We start from the raw sequence: 21024 nt of genomic DNA on the forward strand, positions 1-21024 counted from the left end.
ACGCGACCGCGGGCATCGATTTTTGGTCCGAAACAACATATAACACCTGTAATAAGCGACCACTTTCGCGAATGTATCTGGTCTAAACTATTGTAAGAACCCATCTCAACAACGTTTCCCCCTCCTAATATAATAAATTAGTCTAAACTCTTGTTCGAACCCATCCCGGGCACTTCTCCCACCCTCGAAATTAAGTGCAGGTGTTAATAAATTAGTCTAGCAACAAAAGAAATTCATTTGTTTGTTGGAAAATGTCCGAAAAACAAAAGAAATGTGCTGTCGTTAGAAGATCATATTAAAGTTATCACAACAGCAATTAGCAGCGAAGTTTAACCGTGGGAAAACGAAATTTATTTTACCCTACACGTATAGTATTTTCGTTGGGTGTGTAAAATATTGTACACGATACAATTAATCTGCTGATCTCATCGTTTGATAAAATCTATTTTTATTTATTTATTTTGAAGCTCATAGAGTCCGAGTGCAAGTTACTCGCGCGCCGCCCTGGTGGAAAATATTTACATAACACATAGGAGAAAAATGCGAAAGGTTTCTTCTCCATTTGAACCCTTAAAGTGGAAAAAAAATGAGACATTCATTTATTCACTATTAGAGAACATGCAAATGTTCTACTTTAATTATTGTTTACCTTCAATTGTAAATAGTATTTAAGTATTAAGTGTAAACAGTATCAAGTTTTTATAGTGTTTTCACAATAAAAAAATTTCACTCATTTATAATTGGTAGCTGCAGATTTACTAATACTACACAAACAAACNATAAAAAATAAAAATAAGTAGGCCTATTTTATTGGTCATGATTTTTGAGAATTGGATGAGGATTGATGGAGTAGAGCAACTTTACCGTATACACCCCCTATAACACTGTTGATTATTCCGTTTTATATGAATTCTATGTTGTACGAGTCAGTTAGATTTTACAAATACGTGAGCCGTTCATAGCACGGCACACATATTTGTAAAATTTAAGCGACTCGCATAACATGGAATTCATATAAAACGGAATAATCAACAGTGTTATAGGGGGTCGACTGTACATCATTGTTGTGAATTTATACACAGGCATGATTAAATTCTACATTTGGTTATATTTATTTATACTTACTATTTTCGATATTTCACATAATGGATGACGTTTTAAAAAGTTCTGCCGCATAGGTTATACTCCCATAGGAGTGGTGCACTTATCTAATAAAAAAAAAAAAAAAAAAAAAAAAAAGGTGCACTGATTTTAGCTTGATTTTTTAAAAATTGGGATTACAAAAAAAAAAAAAAAAAAAAAAAAAAAAAAGGTGCACTGATTTTAGCACGTCCTTCCTATTTATACCTTTAAATTTCCCTCAATCTCCTCCAATGGAAATTAAAATTAAAGATCATCTGACTGGGTGTGACTCTATTGTTAAAAGAAAAGTATGGTCTACACAGGCAAGACACTAATATTTTGAGTTAGAGAACATGTACTTTAAATTTAATAAATTTAAAATTGCAGCCAGGAATTGTAACGATGTCGCAGTAAATAATTACTGTTTTAATTTATTTAATTTAAAGTATATGCTTTCTAACTCAAAATATTAGCGTCTTGCCTGTGTACATCGTACTTTTCCTTTAACAATAGAATCATGCCGGTCATCTGTTAACTTCGTTGTGGGGAAAACATTAGAATTGAAATCACACGATATAGTTAATCGGGGCTTCCTGTCCCCACGCTTTCTATATCTTATCCTGTCTTTCATATATCTAACTCCATTCTCTAGATTAAGGAAAAACAGGTAGACAGACGACAGTAGAAATTTATAGATGTACAATTTTTTTAAATTGCGGCCCTATAAGTCGTATGGTTTTTCAAGCGTTAAGGTTAGCGACTTCGATCACGTGCGGGGACATCACAACCTGTGTAACACGGATCACTTTTCACATATTAATAGTAGACCGATATTAATTAGTAGTCGTTGTCCACCCTCTCTTCCGGAAAGAGGTCAACGACTAATTTTGGTCAAATTGTTTTGATCCCCTTTCGTAACAGTTCCTTCTTTCTATCGGACCACAAGTATGGTGACATTCGAATAGGAAAATTATCTTATACAAGGTTGCCTGAAAGCATAAAATATGGTTTAAGTGGTTTTCGAGGGTACCGAATTTATTATAATATTTTGTCCGTTTTTCGCGAAATTTGATTCGTTGGCAGATTACCAATTGATATTCGGTTGCGAATAGTACTGTGTCTTAGAGTTGACATTGGGAAAAAAAATATGATATCGTAAATTTTTCAAGATGTATTTTCTATTGGTGTCTACTTGAATGATGAAATTATGCCATTTCGTACCATCCGAATATCGCGATAAACGTACAGTACCATTGTCATAATAGTAGGCTGAAGTAACGAAACTCTTCTTTATGGTTTTGTTTTGATATTTCTTACATTATAGTACTGTATTTAAATTATATAACTACAAAGGTTATAAGAATTTTAAAATGTGTTAGATTTGTCACTTGGTGTGATAAACCCTTACTTAAGATAACATCAGTAGTTATATAAATCAAATAATATAATATAAGTAGCTGCAAGGACCCGCTTCGCTGGGTTTTTAAAAAGTAACGATAGTGAAGATTAAGATAATTACATTATAGCCAATCTTACCCGTTTTCACAGAATGCAAGAATTAGGTCCCCCGTTTCCAGACTAATTAGAGAATTTTTTCTTTTAGTCAAACGAACTATTTTCAACGTTTCTGGAACGTTTACAATCGTTCTATAATCGAACCAATATTCGAATTTTATGTTCGAATTTAATTCGAACAAATTCGAACAAAACATTCGAAATAGAAAGCCACTTTCAACCACTTTCAGCCTCATATCTCCCGCACCCTTATAGCTATCGAGACGCAACCATCCCTATGCACGAATGGAGACTTGGGGCTACCACCGCATACAAACACCATTCACGTGCGATGTGTAGTTTTGGCGAAAAAGTGAGATATAGGGACATACATGTCCATTTTTATATATATATATAGATATAGATATAGATATAGATATAAATATAAGGGTAAGAAGTACGAAATAATCTAATAATTTTAGACTTTATAGTTATAATATTTTGCCCGGGCTCATCTAGTTTATTTATATATGCTGTTTATTAATCAAATATCCAGTCCAATATCCACCTTATATTATATATTAACATATTAATTATACAGTATATAATATGCAGGTTTGTAAATTCATAAATTGTAAATATTTATGTTGTTATTATTAAATAGATAAATTTTAACATATTGATAAAAGTCAGTATTAATATTTAATACTTTTCTTATAGAATAACAATGAAGAATATCAAAAGCAACTTTTCTCATTGTTTTTCTCGAATTGGATATCATATCGGTTGTTATCCTCAGTTCTACATTTTTGCTTTCGTGTTGACAACAGTTGTCCTGGCAACTGGATTCTTCAAATTACGTATTGTGAAGAATGCTGATTATCTGTATACTCCGATTAATGGAAGAGGAAAAATAGAAAGGAATTCCGTCGAAACAATTTTTACTTTGAATACGTCTGCTAGTCTTGATTTTACCAGAATGTCTAGACTTGAGAATGCGGTATTCGTTATAGCATTATCTAAAAATAACGATTCCTTTTTGAATAATAATGCTGTATTAGATTTGCTGAAACTGGATAAAATTGTTCGAAATGTTAGCGTATTTTGGAATAATAGTTTCTTACGCTATGAAGATCTCTGTATTCGGAACAAACAAAATCGATGTCCGAGCAATTACCTTTCCTTTTTAATGAGAAGAATGAAAGATTTTAAACAGGGAAGAAAGTTTATGAGGTATTGTTTTTTTGATTGTATATCGTACAAGGAAAAGTTTTGGTATTATTTCGTATGATATAGCCTATATTACGATATATACATTTCAAATAAATCAAAAGAATATTAAAAATAGTAGTATTTATAAGTCTAGTGAGTAAATAATTTTAATAAGTCTATATTTAAAAAATAAAAAATAAAAATAAGTAGGCCTATTTTATTGGTCATGATTTTTGAGAATTGGATGAGGATTGATGGAGTAGAGCAACTTTACCGTATACACCCCCTATAACACTGTTGATTATTCCGTTTTATATGAATTCTATGTTGTACGAGTCAGTTAGATTTTACAAATACGTGAGCCGTTCATAGCACGGCACACATATTTGTAAAATTTAAGCGACTCGCATAACATGGAATTCATATAAAACGGAATAATCAACAGTGTTATAGGGGGTCGACTGTACATCATTGTTGTGAATTTATACACAGGCATGATTAAATTCTACATTTGGTTATATTTATTTATACTTACTATTTTCGATATTTCACATAATGGATGACGTTTTAAAACTTCAGCCGCATAGATAATATACAAGTGATTTTAGGCCAATATTTCTCGATAAAACAAGATTACTTTTTAAAGTTTTTAGTTCTAAACTCGGTTTTACTTTGTAAAAATATTAACTTTTTATGAATTATTTTTTCATTCTGTTAACGAAAATCTGAGTAAGCTCAATAATTCAATGCAGCGAAGTTTATGAATTCGCTTCAATTTATTTATTGCTGATATATATAAAGATGTATATATACATTTGCACGTACTATTTCTGATACACAAAACTTAAAAACAATAAAATTTAATTATTAATTAATATACAAAAAAACATTGTAAAGTTGTCAAGATTAGTCGACCAAACCTCAAATGAAATAATATTTTCACTTCGAAATTAAAAAACAAAAACAAGTAGCCGATTTTGATAATATAATTAATGATAAATAATACATATTTTCATACTGAAAGTATTTTCCAATATATAAATATAAAATTTCTTAGCATCTAAGTATATAAATACAGTATCATAAATTTACATTTTTTATATCAATAAAATGAAGGATTTTTTTCATTAGTAAAATTATTTTTTAAATGCACTTTAATATAATTAATATGTTACTGAAGAATTATCAGCATTTTTTTTTTACTTTCTTTTAGTTTTAACAATACATTTCCATTTCCTTTTTACAAAGATACCCTTACGACAGAAAACAATTCCAAGTAGAATTAACTGCTGTAAATTTCGGAGGAGTATCAACAAATGAAGACGGCTACGTCCAAGATTTCAAAGCATTCCGTCTGATTTACTTGTTGGATAATAACTCAAGAGAAGGAAAGTTGGCTTTAAAATGGGAAAGAGCAGTTTTGGAGACGTTAACCAATGTAAAGCTTCAACATATTGAATTTTTTACGTACGCTGGACAAACTAACGACGTAGAAGCGAACAGAAACACCGAGTTAAGTTTCCCACTTTTACTTATTTCTGGAGTCATTATGACATCATTCTCTTTCGCGTCTTGTTTAACGTTCGATGCTGTAAGAAGTAAACCGTTGATTGGAATTGCTGCCTATTTCAGTCCCTTGCTGGGAACAGTAGCTGCCTTCGGTTTACTGTTACATTGTAATGTAGAATACGTTGATGCGAACGTTGCTGTTGCTTTCCTGACCATAGGTAAGTAGCCATTTTCTTTTTAATAAATGCAAAATTGTCTCTTTCCAAATTAGCATTTCAAGATTATATTATAAATAGAATTTTACCAATGTGAAATCTATTAAGACTGTATTAAGTAATGTTTCTTTCCGAGATTTCCGCGTAAAATTTCTCAATTACCGATCCGCAATAAAGTACAAATAGTTTTTTAGGAGATTTTAATATATTCTAATATCTTTGATTTTTATATATCTATTTCGTAATTTTGAAAAAACAAAAAATTCTCTTATAATTAACAAATTTTTCAAAGAATATAAACAACAACATTGCAAAGGTAAACTCATTGGAACAATTGTTATTTCCATAAACGAGCAAAATTGCTTTCAATTTTTAATTATAAAATATCAATAATGTTAATTTCCCGGCTGTTATCTTTATGTTAGATTCAAAGACCTAAAACGTTCATTGAACGAAAAATTCGACAAAATCCGGTTCTGAATTATCACATACAGCCACAATGTGAATTTCGCGTTGTGACATTTTCACGTTGGCAGATAGCGTTTGGTTGATTATTAATTAAAAGAATCTCGATACGAATTTTGCCTTGTGGTCTTATTATATGTGACAAACTCATTGTGCGCATTTTTGAAAGTGACACGACTCGAAATTCGCATTGTGGGTGGATCTGGGATGTCAAAATTCGTTGTGGTTGATTTTTCGTTCAGCGATTGTTTCCGATCTTTGGCCCTAACATATACATAACAAGGAAAAGTATTGGGATCGTAGCAAATCGAAACACAATCGAAAAAATCGAAAAAATTTTGCAAATGTTTTGAACCCCGAAAAGTGAAAAAAAAACAGGAAAAGTTTTCGTATGTGTGTGTTGACGTCTATTTCGTTTAATATCTTAGGAAAGAACAAAGATTAATAAACGAAATTTGTCATGGTAACTTGTATAGAGTTAGAAGCTATTAAATTTCAGTAATTAAATTTTAAAAAAATTTTTTAGAGAATTTATTAATCAAATTTCTCTTTGAAGGCATTGGGATGGACGATTCTTTCGTATTGCTGGCTGCTTGGAGACGAACGGATAGAAACCACAGTGTCAAACAAAGAATGAGTGAAACCTTTTCTGATGTTTCTATTTCCATAACGATAACCTCATTAACCAATTTTATATCATTCATTTTAGGAGTTATAACTCCTTATAGAAACATTCGTATCTTCAGTATATACAGCGCCATTTCCGTGTTATTCGACTATATTTATCAAATATTTTTCTTTGGTGCGGTGATGGCAATCGACGGTTACAGAGAAAAGCATAATCTTCACTCTCTATTTTTATATCCTGTTCGAAAAGATACGGCAGGTAAAAATTTAATTTTTTTTATTTAACTTATAAATAATCTAGTTGAGGCCATCTGTTGACGTAAATGTGATTGTTAGTGACTGTTTACATGTTTATTTCTGACAATTACGTAAATGTTTGATAGATTTTTCTTGTAAAGTTAATCAATAATACTTGTTATACTAATATAGGCCTATCGAGTTTAATAAAAATCGGGCGAGATTTCGTCGAGTTATCGCGTCTGAGCAGCGATAATTTTGGAATTATAAGTTTCCCCACACAGCTCAGACTATCGAGATTTGTAAAGAATACATAAAGACATTTTACTCTGATATAAATCTTCGGGGTTAAATTTATTTTATTTTAAAAATATATTTATACGCTCAAATACATATATTTTTCGACCATTTCAATTTCTTTATCCAAAAGCTATTACGTTTGTTTTGAGAGACCAGAATCTTGGTTTTTTTAAAAAATATTAATTTGAAATCTCTTAGCAAACCATCAATTTCCAATTGTAATTCTAACGGCTATCAGCCACCATTACCACGTCATCAGAACCTTAATGTGTTATTGCCTAGTCATAAACCATTAACTTTCGGCAATAAATTCATCCAATCTCGTTACTGAATCATCAATATATATAAAGAAAACAATAATGTGCTCAATAGACACCATTGGCGAACTCCTTTGTTAGATTAAAAACTTTTTACGGACATTGCACTAAAGAACCTCAATGCAATCTGATTTGTATACGTTGAACTTAGTAAATTCGCCATTTTATAGCTCAGATTCATGTCGCATAACCTATTACATAATTTCATATGATTCACCGAATCAGACGCAATTCTGTAGTCCACAAAGCATATGTATACTTTCTTTATTTTGTTTTTCCATTCTTTCTTTTAGCTAATTCCGCGAGACAATTATATGTCCCGCTGTAGTACACTTTTTACAAAAACCAGCTTGCATATCAAATAAGATACTCTCTTTCTCAGTCCAGAATAAAAGCCTTTTACAAAGAACCACCAAAAAAAAAACACTTATTAATTAATTAATTAATTAACAATTTTTAATAACGTTATCCCTCGATAATTGCTCCGGCTATTTAAGTCTCTTGATATAAAAGCTGAAATTATTCGACCTATTTTTCAACTTTCCGAATATATTCCAGGTGTAATAACTAATGATTTATTTATCTCAATTATAACTAAATAGTAGCATTTTGAAATTTTGTTTTGATATTATTCGCAAAATACAATCCATCGTTATCTTTCAATTTACGAATATACTCCAAAAAGGTTTGGTTGACTTACAACTTGTAAACAGTCGATTAAAATTAATCAGATATTCTTTTTTGCTTTTAAAAAACTTCTAAAAAGTTTTCATAACACTCTTTTAATTTCCACTCTTTACCCAATCGCTTTCATTTCCTCAGCTTATTTCTCATATCACTCTACTTTTCCGAACATAAATTATGAAACTACTCTGGTTCATGCCTGAATGAGCGTAATCTCTTTTTCTCTCAATCTCTCAGTTTCTCTATTATACCCAGCATCAACCTTGTTAGCACTTTCGTCTCTGTTATCTTGAAATCAAACTAACTATTCCAGCTTATATGCATTTCACTTACAAAAAACTCCACTCAATCCTTCATCCATCTTTTTCTGATCTTATCCGATTGTCTGTGATAAACTTTTTTCAAACTCGTAGCAGTGGTTTCTAAGTACAGCGTCATATGATCGGATTCAGCACAGTCAGTTGTACTAGAACACTTTAAATTCTTTGCGGCTAAGCCGTTTATACACAAATAATCAATCACTCTTAACCAAGTATAAAATAAAAGTATGTTTACCCTGCGCATAATTCTTGACTGCCCCATTTACAACCATCGAACTTTTCAATTGACATACTAACTTCAATTCAATCTTATTAATACATTTATCTTCAGAAATATAAATATAACAATCTATTAAGGGGCTAACACCATCTTATTGAAAGTCTCTATTCTTCCGTTGAAAACGTCCATCAAATATATTTCCTCTTCCTGATAACAACTATCATACAATATCTCCACTAACATGTATTGCTTAACATAAATATCAATTCTAACTTAATGTAAACAAAAATAAACGCTTTCTTTTTCCAACATACTTCAAATAACCAATTTTCAAAAGGCTCAACCACAACGCCTTTAAGTTTTCTTTGGTTGCACAAACGTATTCCTCTAGTTTCTTACTATCCTTGTGAGCATTCTCAACATTAGTATATCGCCTTTAAAATATGCAACTTTTTGTTTTCTAGCCTGTGTTAAATTATTTATGTGTATCGTTCTGTTTTCCAAGGAAATATTTTCTGTTATAAGCATCTCCCGTCTCTAATCTGAGACATCAAATATACTATAAATATTTTTCTAACGTTTTAATATTTCTCCTTTTCAAGTTAAATGGAACACAAGTAATCAAAACCATTGCTTTCTTTGATTCTTCGTATGCTTCGTGTTTCACACAGTCAAGAATTGCATTTAATAAACGAGAGTTCTCTGATAAATTCTGAAATAATCACTAATAATTTTTTCGTTCTTTTACCTATACATTAAGTAATTCTGACAAGGAGGGGGCCAGTCGTTCGAGTCTCCGATTCCAATGGAACTTGGTAATCACGTAGCCTAAACACAAACTGCTCTTTGTCCAAATAACAGGACATACTTTTCAAGAGTTTCCGATAAATAGGGCCTGTGAAAATTGAGTGTTTTGCTTACAAAAGTTTGAAAGTTTCACTTCAACTTGTAAAAGCGGATAGCCGAATAAACACACCAGCACCTACAAAGAAGACTGCGCCCCGATTTATTATTAATGTTCTCGTTTTGGAAATTCAATCTCTACAGCACGTTATTAAATAAATTGCAAATCTAATTTAAGTTTGTTGTATTAATAATATATAATAATTTAGCATTAAATTATCATTATTATTTGATTTATTTAAATTTAATCATTTTTAGAAAGAAAATCGACCAGCAAGGGAAATGTTCTGAAATTTTTCAAGTTTATAAAAAATTTTCCCGAATATCTGGGTACTTTTCTGAGTAACAAAGTTACCAAAATAATAGTAATATTTTCATTCATTTCTCTATTAGCAGGAGCAATTTACAATATTAATTCAATAAAACAAGGAATTGAATATACTGATATTTTTCCATTTAACTCATACGCTGCAAAATATATGAAAATACATTCTCAATATTTCACCGAATATCCTCACAGAGTACAGCTGGTGTTCAATGAAACTCTCGACTACTCAAATCCAACTGTTCAAATGGACATAGAAAACATTTTAAGAACATTCGAAAGTGCTCCTTACATGACTGGATCCAATTACACAGAATGTTGGTTGAGAGAATATTTGACTTATATTCGCGATTCTAGAATAAATTACTTGATTAAGGATTTTGATGTGAACACGACGCAGGGATTTCTGGACGGACTGAGAAAAGTGTTCTNTAAACGAGCAAAATTGCTTTCAATTTTTAATTATAAAATATCAATAATGTTAATTTCCCGGCTGTTATCTTTATGTTAGATTCAAAGACCTAAAACGTTCATTGAACGAAAAATTCGACAAAATCCGGTTCTGAATTATCACATACAGCCACAATGTGAATTTCGCGTTGTGACATTTTCACGTTGGCAGATAGCGTTTGGTTGATTATTAATTAAAAGAATCTCGATACGAATTTTGCCTTGTGGTCTTATTATATGTGACAAACTCATTGTGCGCATTTTTGAAAGTGACACGACTCGAAATTCGCATTGTGGGTGGATCTGGGATGTCAAAATTCGTTGTGGTTGATTTTTCGTTCAGCGATTGTTTCCGATCTTTGGCCCTAACATATACATAACAAGGAAAAGTATTGGGATCGTAGCAAATCGAAACACAATCGAAAAAATCGAAAAAATTTTGCAAATGTTTTGAACCCCGAAAAGTGAAAAAAAAAAACAGGAAAAGTTTTCGTATGTGTGTGTTGACGTCTATTTCGTTTAATATCTTAGGAAAGAACAAAGATTAATAAACGAAATTTGTCATGGTAACTTGTATAGAGTTAGAAGCTATTAAATTTCAGTAATTAAATTTTAAAAAAATTTTTTAGAGAATTTATTAATCAAATTTCTCTTTGAAGGCATTGGGATGGACGATTCTTTCGTATTGCTGGCTGCTTGGAGACGAACGGATAGAAACCACAGTGTCAAACAAAGAATGAGTGAAACCTTTTCTGATGTTTCTATTTCCATAACGATAACCTCATTAACCAATTTTATATCATTCATTTTAGGAGTTATAACTCCTTATAGAAACATTCGTATCTTCAGTATATACAGCGCCATTTCCGTGTTATTCGACTATATTTATCAAATATTTTTCTTTGGTGCGGTGATGGCAATCGACGGATACAGAGAAAAGCATAATCTTCACTCTCTATTTTTATATCCTGTTCGAAAAGATACGGCAGGTAAAAGTTTAATTTTTTTTATTTAACTTATAAGTAATATAGTTGAGGCCATCTGTTGACGTAAATGTAATTGTTAGTGACTATTTACATGTTTATTTCTAATAATTACGTAAATGTTTGATAGATTTTTCCTCTAAAAAGTTAATCAATAATACTTGTTATACTAAGAAGGCCTATCGAGTTTAATAAAAATCGGGTGATATTTCGTCGAGTTATCGTGTCTGGGCATCGATGATTTTGGAGTTATAAGTCTTCTCTTACAGCTCAGACTATGGAGTTTTGTACAAAATACATGAAGATATTTCACTCTATCCCGTAGTGCTTTAAAGCTGTAATTAAGGCTCGAGGTGCCCTTCGAATGTGTAATTTAACGAGAAATATTATTTAAGTGACAAATTTTTGCTCAGTGTTCATTAACAACATAGGTGAGAATAATATGAAATTACAATTAAATTCGACATATTGTTATATCTAATAAATTGTGTGTTTTGGTTTATTCTCTTTCCTTTGTTTTCAATATGTATGTTATCATTACAAATCGAATAAATAGAATAAATATGCTACTTTGTATACCTGCTGTACGCTTTTTGGATTCGTATAAGGTAATGCAATTTCTATGTTGGCTAATGTAATTTCTGAAATATTCTATGAGAGTTTGTAATACAAATCTTCGTCACGAGCTGATCAAATATCTTGCGTAAAAATGGAAATACTGTAACTAGACACGTTCTCTGACGGTAAAAGAAAAATATTTCTTTGAAAATATTTTGTTTTACAAGTTATCCAATAAATAAAATTCGAAAAATAAAACGAAAAATTAAAATAAAACTAAAGAAAGAAAATCGATATTTACAAATTAATTTTTCATCCGAAAATTTATATTTTCGGTGTAAAATTTATTTTATTTTAAGAATATATTTATACCATACTGTCAAATACATATATTTTTCGACCACTTCAATTTCTTTATCCAAAAGCTATATACGTTTATTTGATCGTCTATTTTTGTTTTGAGAGACCAGAATCTTGGTTTTTTTTTCTTTTTTAAATAATTTGAAAATCCATATGTATGAAATCTCTTAGCAAACCATTAATTTCCAATTGTAATTCTTATGGCTATCAGCCACCATCACCACGTCATCAGAACCTTAATATATGTGTTATTGCCTAGTCATAAACCATTAACTTTCGGCAATAAATTCATCCAATCTTGTTACTGAATCATCAATATATATAAAGAAAACAGTAATGTGCTCAATAGACACCATTGGAGAACTCCTTTGTTGGATTAAAAACTTTTCACGGACATTCCACTAAAGAACCTCAATGCAATCTTATTTGTACACGTTGAACTTAGTAAATTCGCCATTTTATAGCTCGGATTCATGTCGCATAACCTATTACATAATTTTATATGGTTCACCGAGTCAGATGCAATTCTGTAGTCCACAAAATATATGTATACTTTATTTTGTTTTTCCATTCTTTCTTTTAGCTAATTCCGCGAGAAAAATATATGATCCGCTGTAGTATACTTTTTACAAAAACCGGCTTGCATATCAAATAAGATTCTCTGTTTCTCAGTCCAGAATAAAAGCCTCTTACAAAGAACCACCGGAAAAAAAACACTTATTAATTAATTAATGAATTAATTAACAGTATTTAATAACGTTATCCCTCGATAATTGCTCCGGCTATTTAACTCTCTTGATATAAAAGCTGAAATTATTCGACCCATTTTTCAACTTTCCGAATATATTCCAGGTGTAATAACTAATAATTTATTTATCTCAATTATAACTAAACAGTAGCATTTTGAAATTTTGTTTTGATATTATTCGCAAAATACAATCCATCGTTATCTTTCAATTTACGAATATACTCCAAAAAGGTTTGGTTGACTTACAACTTGTAAACAGTCGATTAAAATTAATCAGATATTCTTTTTTGCTTTTAAAAAACCTTTAAAAAGTTTTCATAACACTCTTTTAATTTCCACTCTTTACCCAATCGCTTTCATTTCCTCAGCTTATTTCTCATATCACTCTACTTTTCCGAACATAAATTATGAAACTACTCTGGTTCATGCCTGAATGAGCGTAATCTCTTTTTCTCTCAATCTCTCAGTTTCTCTATTATACCCAGCATCAACCTTGTTAGCACTTTCGTCTCTGTTATCTTGAAATCAAACTAACTATTCCAGCTTATATGCATTTCACTTACAAAAAACTCCACTCAATCCTTCATCCATCTTTTTCTGATCTTATCCGATTGTCTGTGATAAACTTTTTTCAAACTCGTAGCAGTGGTTTCTAAGTACAGCGTCATATGATCGGATTCAGCACAGTCAGTTGTACTAGAACACTTTAAATTCTTTGCGGCTAAGCCGTTTATACACAAATAATCAATCACTCTTAACCAAGTATAAAATAAAAGTATGTTTACCCTGCGCATAATTCTTGACTGCCCCATTTACAACCATCGAACTTTTCAATTGACATACTAACTTCAATTCAATCTTATTAATACATTTATCTTCAGAAATATAAATATAACAATCTATTAAGGGGCTAACACCATCTTATTGAAAGTCTCTATTCTTCCGTTGAAAACGTCCATCAAATATATTTCCTCTTCCTGATAACAACTATCATACAATATCTCCACTAACATGTATTGCTTAACATAAATATCAATTCTAACTTAATGTAAACAAAAATAAACGCTTTCTTTTTCCAACATACTTCAAATAACCAATTTTCAAAAGACTCAACCACAACGCCTTTAAGTTTTCTTTGGTTGCACAAACGTATTCCTCTAGTTTCTTACTATCCTTGTGAGCATTCTCAACATTAGTATATCGCCTTTAAAATATGCAACTTTTTGTTTTCTAGCCTGTGTTAAATTATTTATGTGTATCGTTCTGTTTTCCAAGGAAATATTTTCTGTTATAAGCATCTCCCGTCTCTAATCTGAGACATCAAATATACTATAAATATTTTTCTAACGTTTTAATATTTCTCCTTTTCAAGTTAAATGGAACACAAGTAATCAACACCATTGCTTTCTTTGATTCTTCGTATGATTCGTGCTTCACACAGTCAAGAATTGCATTTAATAAACGAGAGTTCTCTGATAAATTCTGAAATAATCACTAATAATTTTTTCGATCATTTACCTATACATTAAGTAATTCTGACAAGGAGGGGGCCAGTCGTTCGAGTCTCCGATTCCAATGGAACTTTGTAATCACATAGCCTAAACACAAACTGCTCTTTGTCCAAATAACAGGACATACTTTTCAAGAGTTTCCGATAAATAGGGCCTGTGAAAATTGAGTGTTTTGCTTACAAAAGTTTGAAAGTTTCACTTCAACTTGTAAAAGCGGATAGCCGAATAAACACACCAGCACCTACAAAGAAGACTGCGCCCCGATTTATTATTAATGTTCTCGTTTTGGAAATTCAATGAATGCTTAAATCTCTACAGCACGTTATTAAATAAATTGCAAACCTAATATAAGTTTGTTGTATTAATAATATATAATAATTTAGCATTAAATTATCATTATTATTTGATTTATTTAAATTTAATTTACATTTTTTAGAAAGAAAATCGACCAGCAACGAAGATGTTCTGAAATTTTTCAAGTTTATAAAAAATTTTCCCGAATATCTGGGTACTTTTCTGAGTAACAAAGTTACCAAAATAATAGTAATGTTTTCATTCATTTCTCTATTAGCAGGAGCAATTTACAATATTAATTCAATAAAACAAGGAATTGAATATACTGATATTTTTCCATTTAACTCATACGCTGCTAAATATACCAAAATACATTATCAATATTTCACCGAATATTCTCACAGAGTACAACTGGTGTTCAATGAAACTCTCGACTACTCAAATCCAACTGTTCAAACGGATATAGAAAACATTTTAAAGGCATTCGAAAGTGCTCCTTACATGACTGGACCCAATTACACCGAATGTTGGTTGAGAGAATATTTGTCTTATATTCGCGATTCTAGAATAAATTACATGATTAAAGATTTTGATGCAAATACAACGCGGGGATTTCTGGACGGACTGAAGAAAGTGTTTTTAAAATTTCACAATAGAATATTTGAAACTGATGTCGTGTGGAATAATGAACGCGACCATATTATTTCATCTAGATGTTTACTTACTTATCGCAACGTTAGAAGCGGAAGTGATGAAAAATTCTTAATTGAAAACTTACGTAAAATCGCAGCTGATAGCAAATATGACGTGTTTGTTTATAACATGTGGTTTGTATTGTACGATCAGTATTTAAATATGCCTACAATTTACTTGAAAGCAATAGGAATCGTTATTGTGTCGGTATTTGTAATATTCTTTGCACTTATTTCTGACATATCTTACAGCATTGCTGTTTTATTTATGGTTATTTGTATTCAAGTAGAAACTTTGGGTTATGGAAGTGCTTGGAATGTGGGTTTAAATCTTATTTCTGTGACGTTTTTAATTATGAGCGCGGGATTTTGTGTTGATTACTCGGTGCACATTGCTCACGCTTACAAAAATTGCAAAGAAACAGATCCTTCTGAGAAAATAAAAGCATCCTTGCAATGCATAGGATACCCGATTATTCAAGGATGTTTATCTACTGTCATCGGAGCATTAATTTGTTTTTTCGGACCGTCTTATTTGTTTATTGTATTTTTTAAGGTAAATGTTTTAGTTATGATATTCTCAATGTTTAATGGTTTAATTGTTTTACCCATTATTCTAAGTATCGCCGACTCCGTTCGTGTTCCCTGGAAGAAACAAATTAATATTGTCGCTGCACGATAATCTAACTATTGTAACAGTCGTTCCTTTTTTTTTGAACTAATGCAGTTTATCGAAATGTCATTTATAAAATTAAATGTATGTATTGAATTAATGTATAGGAATAAAAATAGTTTATATAAATATCTTTGTTATTATTGCTCTATATATAATACATGTAGTAAACATCATTTCTCAGTTTAATACATTTTTACTTGCCGAATTCACTTAATTTGTTATTGTTTCATGTTCTTCATAATGTTGGATGTTTTCTAATTTATATTTTTAAACGTACCACACATCATTATTACTTTATGGTAAAGATTTTCCTGCATTTAAAACAAATCTAGCAACGAGTGGCGTAACTTTCTAGGGCAATCTTTAAAATTGTGTGTATCGCCATTTGTTATGAAATTTTATTCTTAAAAAATACGTTACTATTACAGAATGGAAAAAAACTTAATTTTGAGGGCAGAAATGTATTTTATTAAAAAATTTGTAAATGCTAATAATGAGTAAAATCTTCATTAAGTCCAACCAAATTCGAGATATGACAAATGACTCCCTCTCTATCTCGAAATTTCCGGCAACAATTAAATCTGTTATGATATTTTATTTTTAAAAACTTTTTATAATTTTGATTATTATAAAATGGCAAATAGCTTAATTTTGAGGGTAGGGATTAGTTTCATAAAAAATTGCAAACACTAATGAGTGAAATTGTCATTAAGTCCAAGCCTATTCGAGATACGACAATCGACTTACCTTTATCTCTTCATCCCCTCGACCTTTAACGACTAAAATTTAATACATCGATCCCTTTAATATACTAACCTCCTTGCAAAATTTCATAAATTTCCGATAAAAAACACAAATTTCAAAGAGGATGAACAAAATTGTGACTCACACACACTAACATCCATACACAGAAAAAACCTCCGAATTTCTTTTATTTCCCGACGTTTCAAGATTTCCCGAGTCCAAAACTTTTAAAATCTAGGGAGGGGAATTATTTTTTGAGCGATTGCCATACTTTTCCTCTGTTATGTATATATAACATAGCCGGATAGGAGGGGAAAAAAGCAAAGTTTCGTCGTTATAATGAGTTTTTCGGGAGAATTTCACTGCTCGAAAAACGGTTAACAGGGAGATTTTATTGTACTGATGTCCTTACATTTTGTCACATTAGTGATATTACTTTCCTGGTTGTTATAATACAGGGAAAGTATGGTGATCGGTCAGAAAATGACACCCAAGGTTTTTACATTTTTTTTTTTCACTTGGGACCCCTTTAAAACGTCGAAAAGTGCAAAACATGGGTTAATTTCTGTATGTATTGATGTTAGTATGTGTGTGAGGAAGCACGAATTCGTTCAACCTGTTTGAAGCTTTTTATCGAATACTAGCTTATCCGTCGCGCATTGCTGCGATCTCAGAAGAAACGAAATTCAAGCCAACTCGTTATGATAAAATTCAATTTACGTTTTATTATTTTTATTGAAACTTATTATTATTATTCATTTTCATCGGGAAAACATTTCAAAGTGTCGTTTCAATTTTATTTATTTATTGGAGTGCTTGTGGATACACGATATTTTTTGTTTTTCCGTCTGGTGCGTACACGAATAAATCAGAAGGTTTTCCGATGCGTGAGCTGGCCACATACAGTTGTCCACGCGAGAAGCACGGATTCTTCAAATTTAGCCCGTACACTTGCAGCGATTGTCAGAAGTGCGATATTCCCCATTTTTATATATTTTTTAATCCTTTATAATTTTAATTATTTAATTGCTCCTTCCTCTCTTCCTTGGCGTGTTGTGAAATTTCTGATAGTTGGATAATAAACCGTTTTATTGTAATTTGTCTTTTTAAATTATTTTGAGTCGATATTAAAACTTGGAAAAGGGGGATTCCTAGATCGGTAAAATAGGCGAATTTCCTCCTACAACTTCGGTTGTTGTTCGGGATACGGTTAAGGTTTTAACAAAGTTCGAGCGAATACATAATTAGCAAAAAAACAATTGAGATAAAGTGATTAAACAAAAATTATTACAAATATCGTAAATAACAGTTCAAAAATGCATATATAGAGATATTTTTTGAAGGGGGAGAAATGGTCTTCACAATTTGAAATCGATCGAACACAATGATATTCTCATATAAACGCGCGCCATCTATCGTAGGATAAATGTACTATGTCAGAAACCTTCGCGGGAGTGTATTAAAAAACTTCCCAAAGTTTCATGGCAATCGGATAAACGGTGTGGTAATGCATGAAGGACATACAGACACACACGTAGACATACATTCATTCATATATATATAGATTTCAGAAATTTTGTAGGGAGATTTGTTTGTTAGGCGGATTGATGCCATGAGTTTGATGGTTAATTAAAGGTCGAGGGGTTTGGGAGATAATGGAAATCGTGTGAATCTCCAATAGGGTCGACCTTAATGACGATTTTACTCGTTATTAGCATTTATAATTTTTAAATAAATCCCATCCCTACCCTCAAAATTAAGCTTTCTACCATTTTATAATACTGTAGTTAAAAATATTAAAATTTTAAAATAAAATATCGTAACAGATGATGCCATAAAATGTTGCCGGGAAAAGTTGAGCAATTCGTTGCTGGTATTAAATTTAATATTAATAATTGTTATTAATGATTTACGTTTTTGACATTGATCATCAATTAACTGATATTTTTTATTATTTATTGTTTTGAGAAACTTATTCTTTATATATTCGGTCGAAGAATTATCGTCCAGATATGTTTTGACAATTAAATTTGCATACATCTTACTACTAAGTTAACATACAGTATAAGTCCAACAATTAATTGTATTGTGATACTAGCATCCCCGTCGCGACCTGCCCGCTCTTATATACATATAGAACTTAGAAAATTTGAACTAATTGTTCATTAATTATTTTTGAGTGATCAATGTGTAGTATTGCAGTAGACTTTTGCAAAATATAAAAAACTAAAATCATAAAATTTCTGAATAAGTTATATTGATGTGAAACGTAAAAAATTCCTCGCTACACGCATTCGATTCTGAGCCGAACGAATTCGTAGCCCTTCCAGTCTTTGCTCTAGAAGTGTAGATTCACGTCGTCTACAATTATGAACTGTTCCTTCCTATTTGTGCTCTTGCAGCTCTCCGCATTATTTATCAATCAATCTCAAAAATATTCACCAATAACTATTTCGAATATTTTGTACAATTACCTGCAGAAACGATTCGAAAACCCGCCATAAGTACTGTACACATATGGCCATCTAGCGTTATGGCGTCACTTTTTTAATTCCTCAAAGATTTTGCTAATTAACTAATTATAATTTAATGTCAGTTCTTCAAATATAATAGTAAACTTCAATAATAACATTTTCTTATAGACAACGTGTGTCGTCATCTATTGAGGAGACAGAGAGAAATAGACAGACAAAAATCCGTTGCAGTTTTATTTAATTAATAAAAAATCTGTAGGTTTGATTAATGGTAAACATTCCAGGGATCATAAAGATGCTACAGTTAAAGTTTGGTAACGATTGATTCAGTAGTTTTCACGGTTAGTGGTCACAAACGAAAAATACGTTGTCTCTTTATATAGTAGTATAGATTACAGTACACCCAAACCTCTAGTTCTACCGAGAGTTTACAAATAAAAAGGCTATATTATCTGACGTCCATACATAATGAAATATGGAGAATTGATTAGATCCTGGGATTACATACTCGGAATCTTGGGAGGATGATTTACTGATCCGTTGGATACTCCGTGAGGGTGCCAAAAAAGGATCTATGACTAGAGCATGACTAAACACAACTAAAGCAAGGATGAAGGTGACTTTGCTTTTTTATACAAAATTGGCATTCAATACGATTATTGAAATGTCACGCCATGCTTCAGTCAAGAGAAAGAAGTCGGGTGATCCTATAGATAGTTCATGAGGGTCGCCCCTCTGGAACTATCGGTTTTGGGAACAACTAAATGTCTTTCTCACTGAGTCAGAAGTCAAAGATTGATAATTTTTCCAACTTATTTAAATTTCAGAGTAAAATTTTAACAAATATTTCTATTAAATCCCAGATTCTCACAAAATTCTATAAATATCTTTTAACTTATCATAGTTAGGGATTGCAATTTAGCAGTGTTATCAATCTAGCTTGATTTTTGCTTGATCAACATCATTCCAGCTGGATCCAGCGCAGATGTATTTTTGGTGCAATAAAATGTTATCTATCTATCTATCCCGTAATTTATGGTTTTTTTTAAAGAAATAAAACATTTTTTTTAAATACTTAAGAAACTTTTATTATTTAGACTGGTCACTATACAGTAAATCAGTAAAACTTCTTATACATTTAGGTAGTAAACTTAATTTTGGTTCGGTTTAACACTTGAGATAAAGATAATTAACTTTAAATGTTTGATTAGATTATAATTATAATGTTTAAGTTAAATAATAGTAGAGGTAATTCTACTAATTAATTTATATTAATATATTATAATAATGTAAAGACGGATAATCAGTGGCTAAGTGGCTATCAGTCATACCAGTTTTCTTATATAGGCTCTACGTATCAGCCTGTAGTTATTTATAAGTAATTTAATTATTAGTGTTAGTAAAGTAGTGAGTAATTAATTAGTAGTAGTCTAGTAGTTAGTTATTATTATCACAATCATGAATGATATACATTCATATCATCATATATCTAAGATACTGATACTCATTAATTTAATTAACTATTTAACTAACTAGATAGTCTCAGTTTCTCACTAATTTTAACAATAAAATTGCCTAGCCTAG

At 30.9% G+C, this 21024-nt stretch overlaps 1 protein-coding gene across 1 annotated transcript; it reads left to right on the forward strand.

The window, feature by feature from the left end:
- The first annotated feature begins 5031 nt into the window (after window positions 1-5031).
- On the forward strand, window positions 5032-16320 carry LOC111638646 (patched domain-containing protein 3-like). The gene is made up of 6 exons (XM_023384393.1): window positions 5032-5555; window positions 6574-6903; window positions 9884-10374; window positions 10462-10564; window positions 11030-11389; window positions 14997-16320. The coding sequence occupies exons 1-6, from the start codon at window positions 5378-5380 to the stop codon at window positions 16226-16228; spliced, it is 2694 nt and encodes an 897-aa protein (XP_023240161.1). The 5' UTR covers window positions 5032-5377; the 3' UTR covers window positions 16229-16320.
- The last annotated feature ends 4704 nt before the right edge of the window (window positions 16321-21024 follow it).

The sequence above is a fragment of the Centruroides sculpturatus genome, unplaced genomic scaffold (genome assembly GCF_000671375.1).
Source record: "Centruroides sculpturatus isolate CEXI.00-Female unplaced genomic scaffold, Cexi_2.0 scaffold854, whole genome shotgun sequence".
NCBI classification, from domain to species: domain Eukaryota; kingdom Metazoa; phylum Arthropoda; class Arachnida; order Scorpiones; family Buthidae; genus Centruroides; species Centruroides sculpturatus.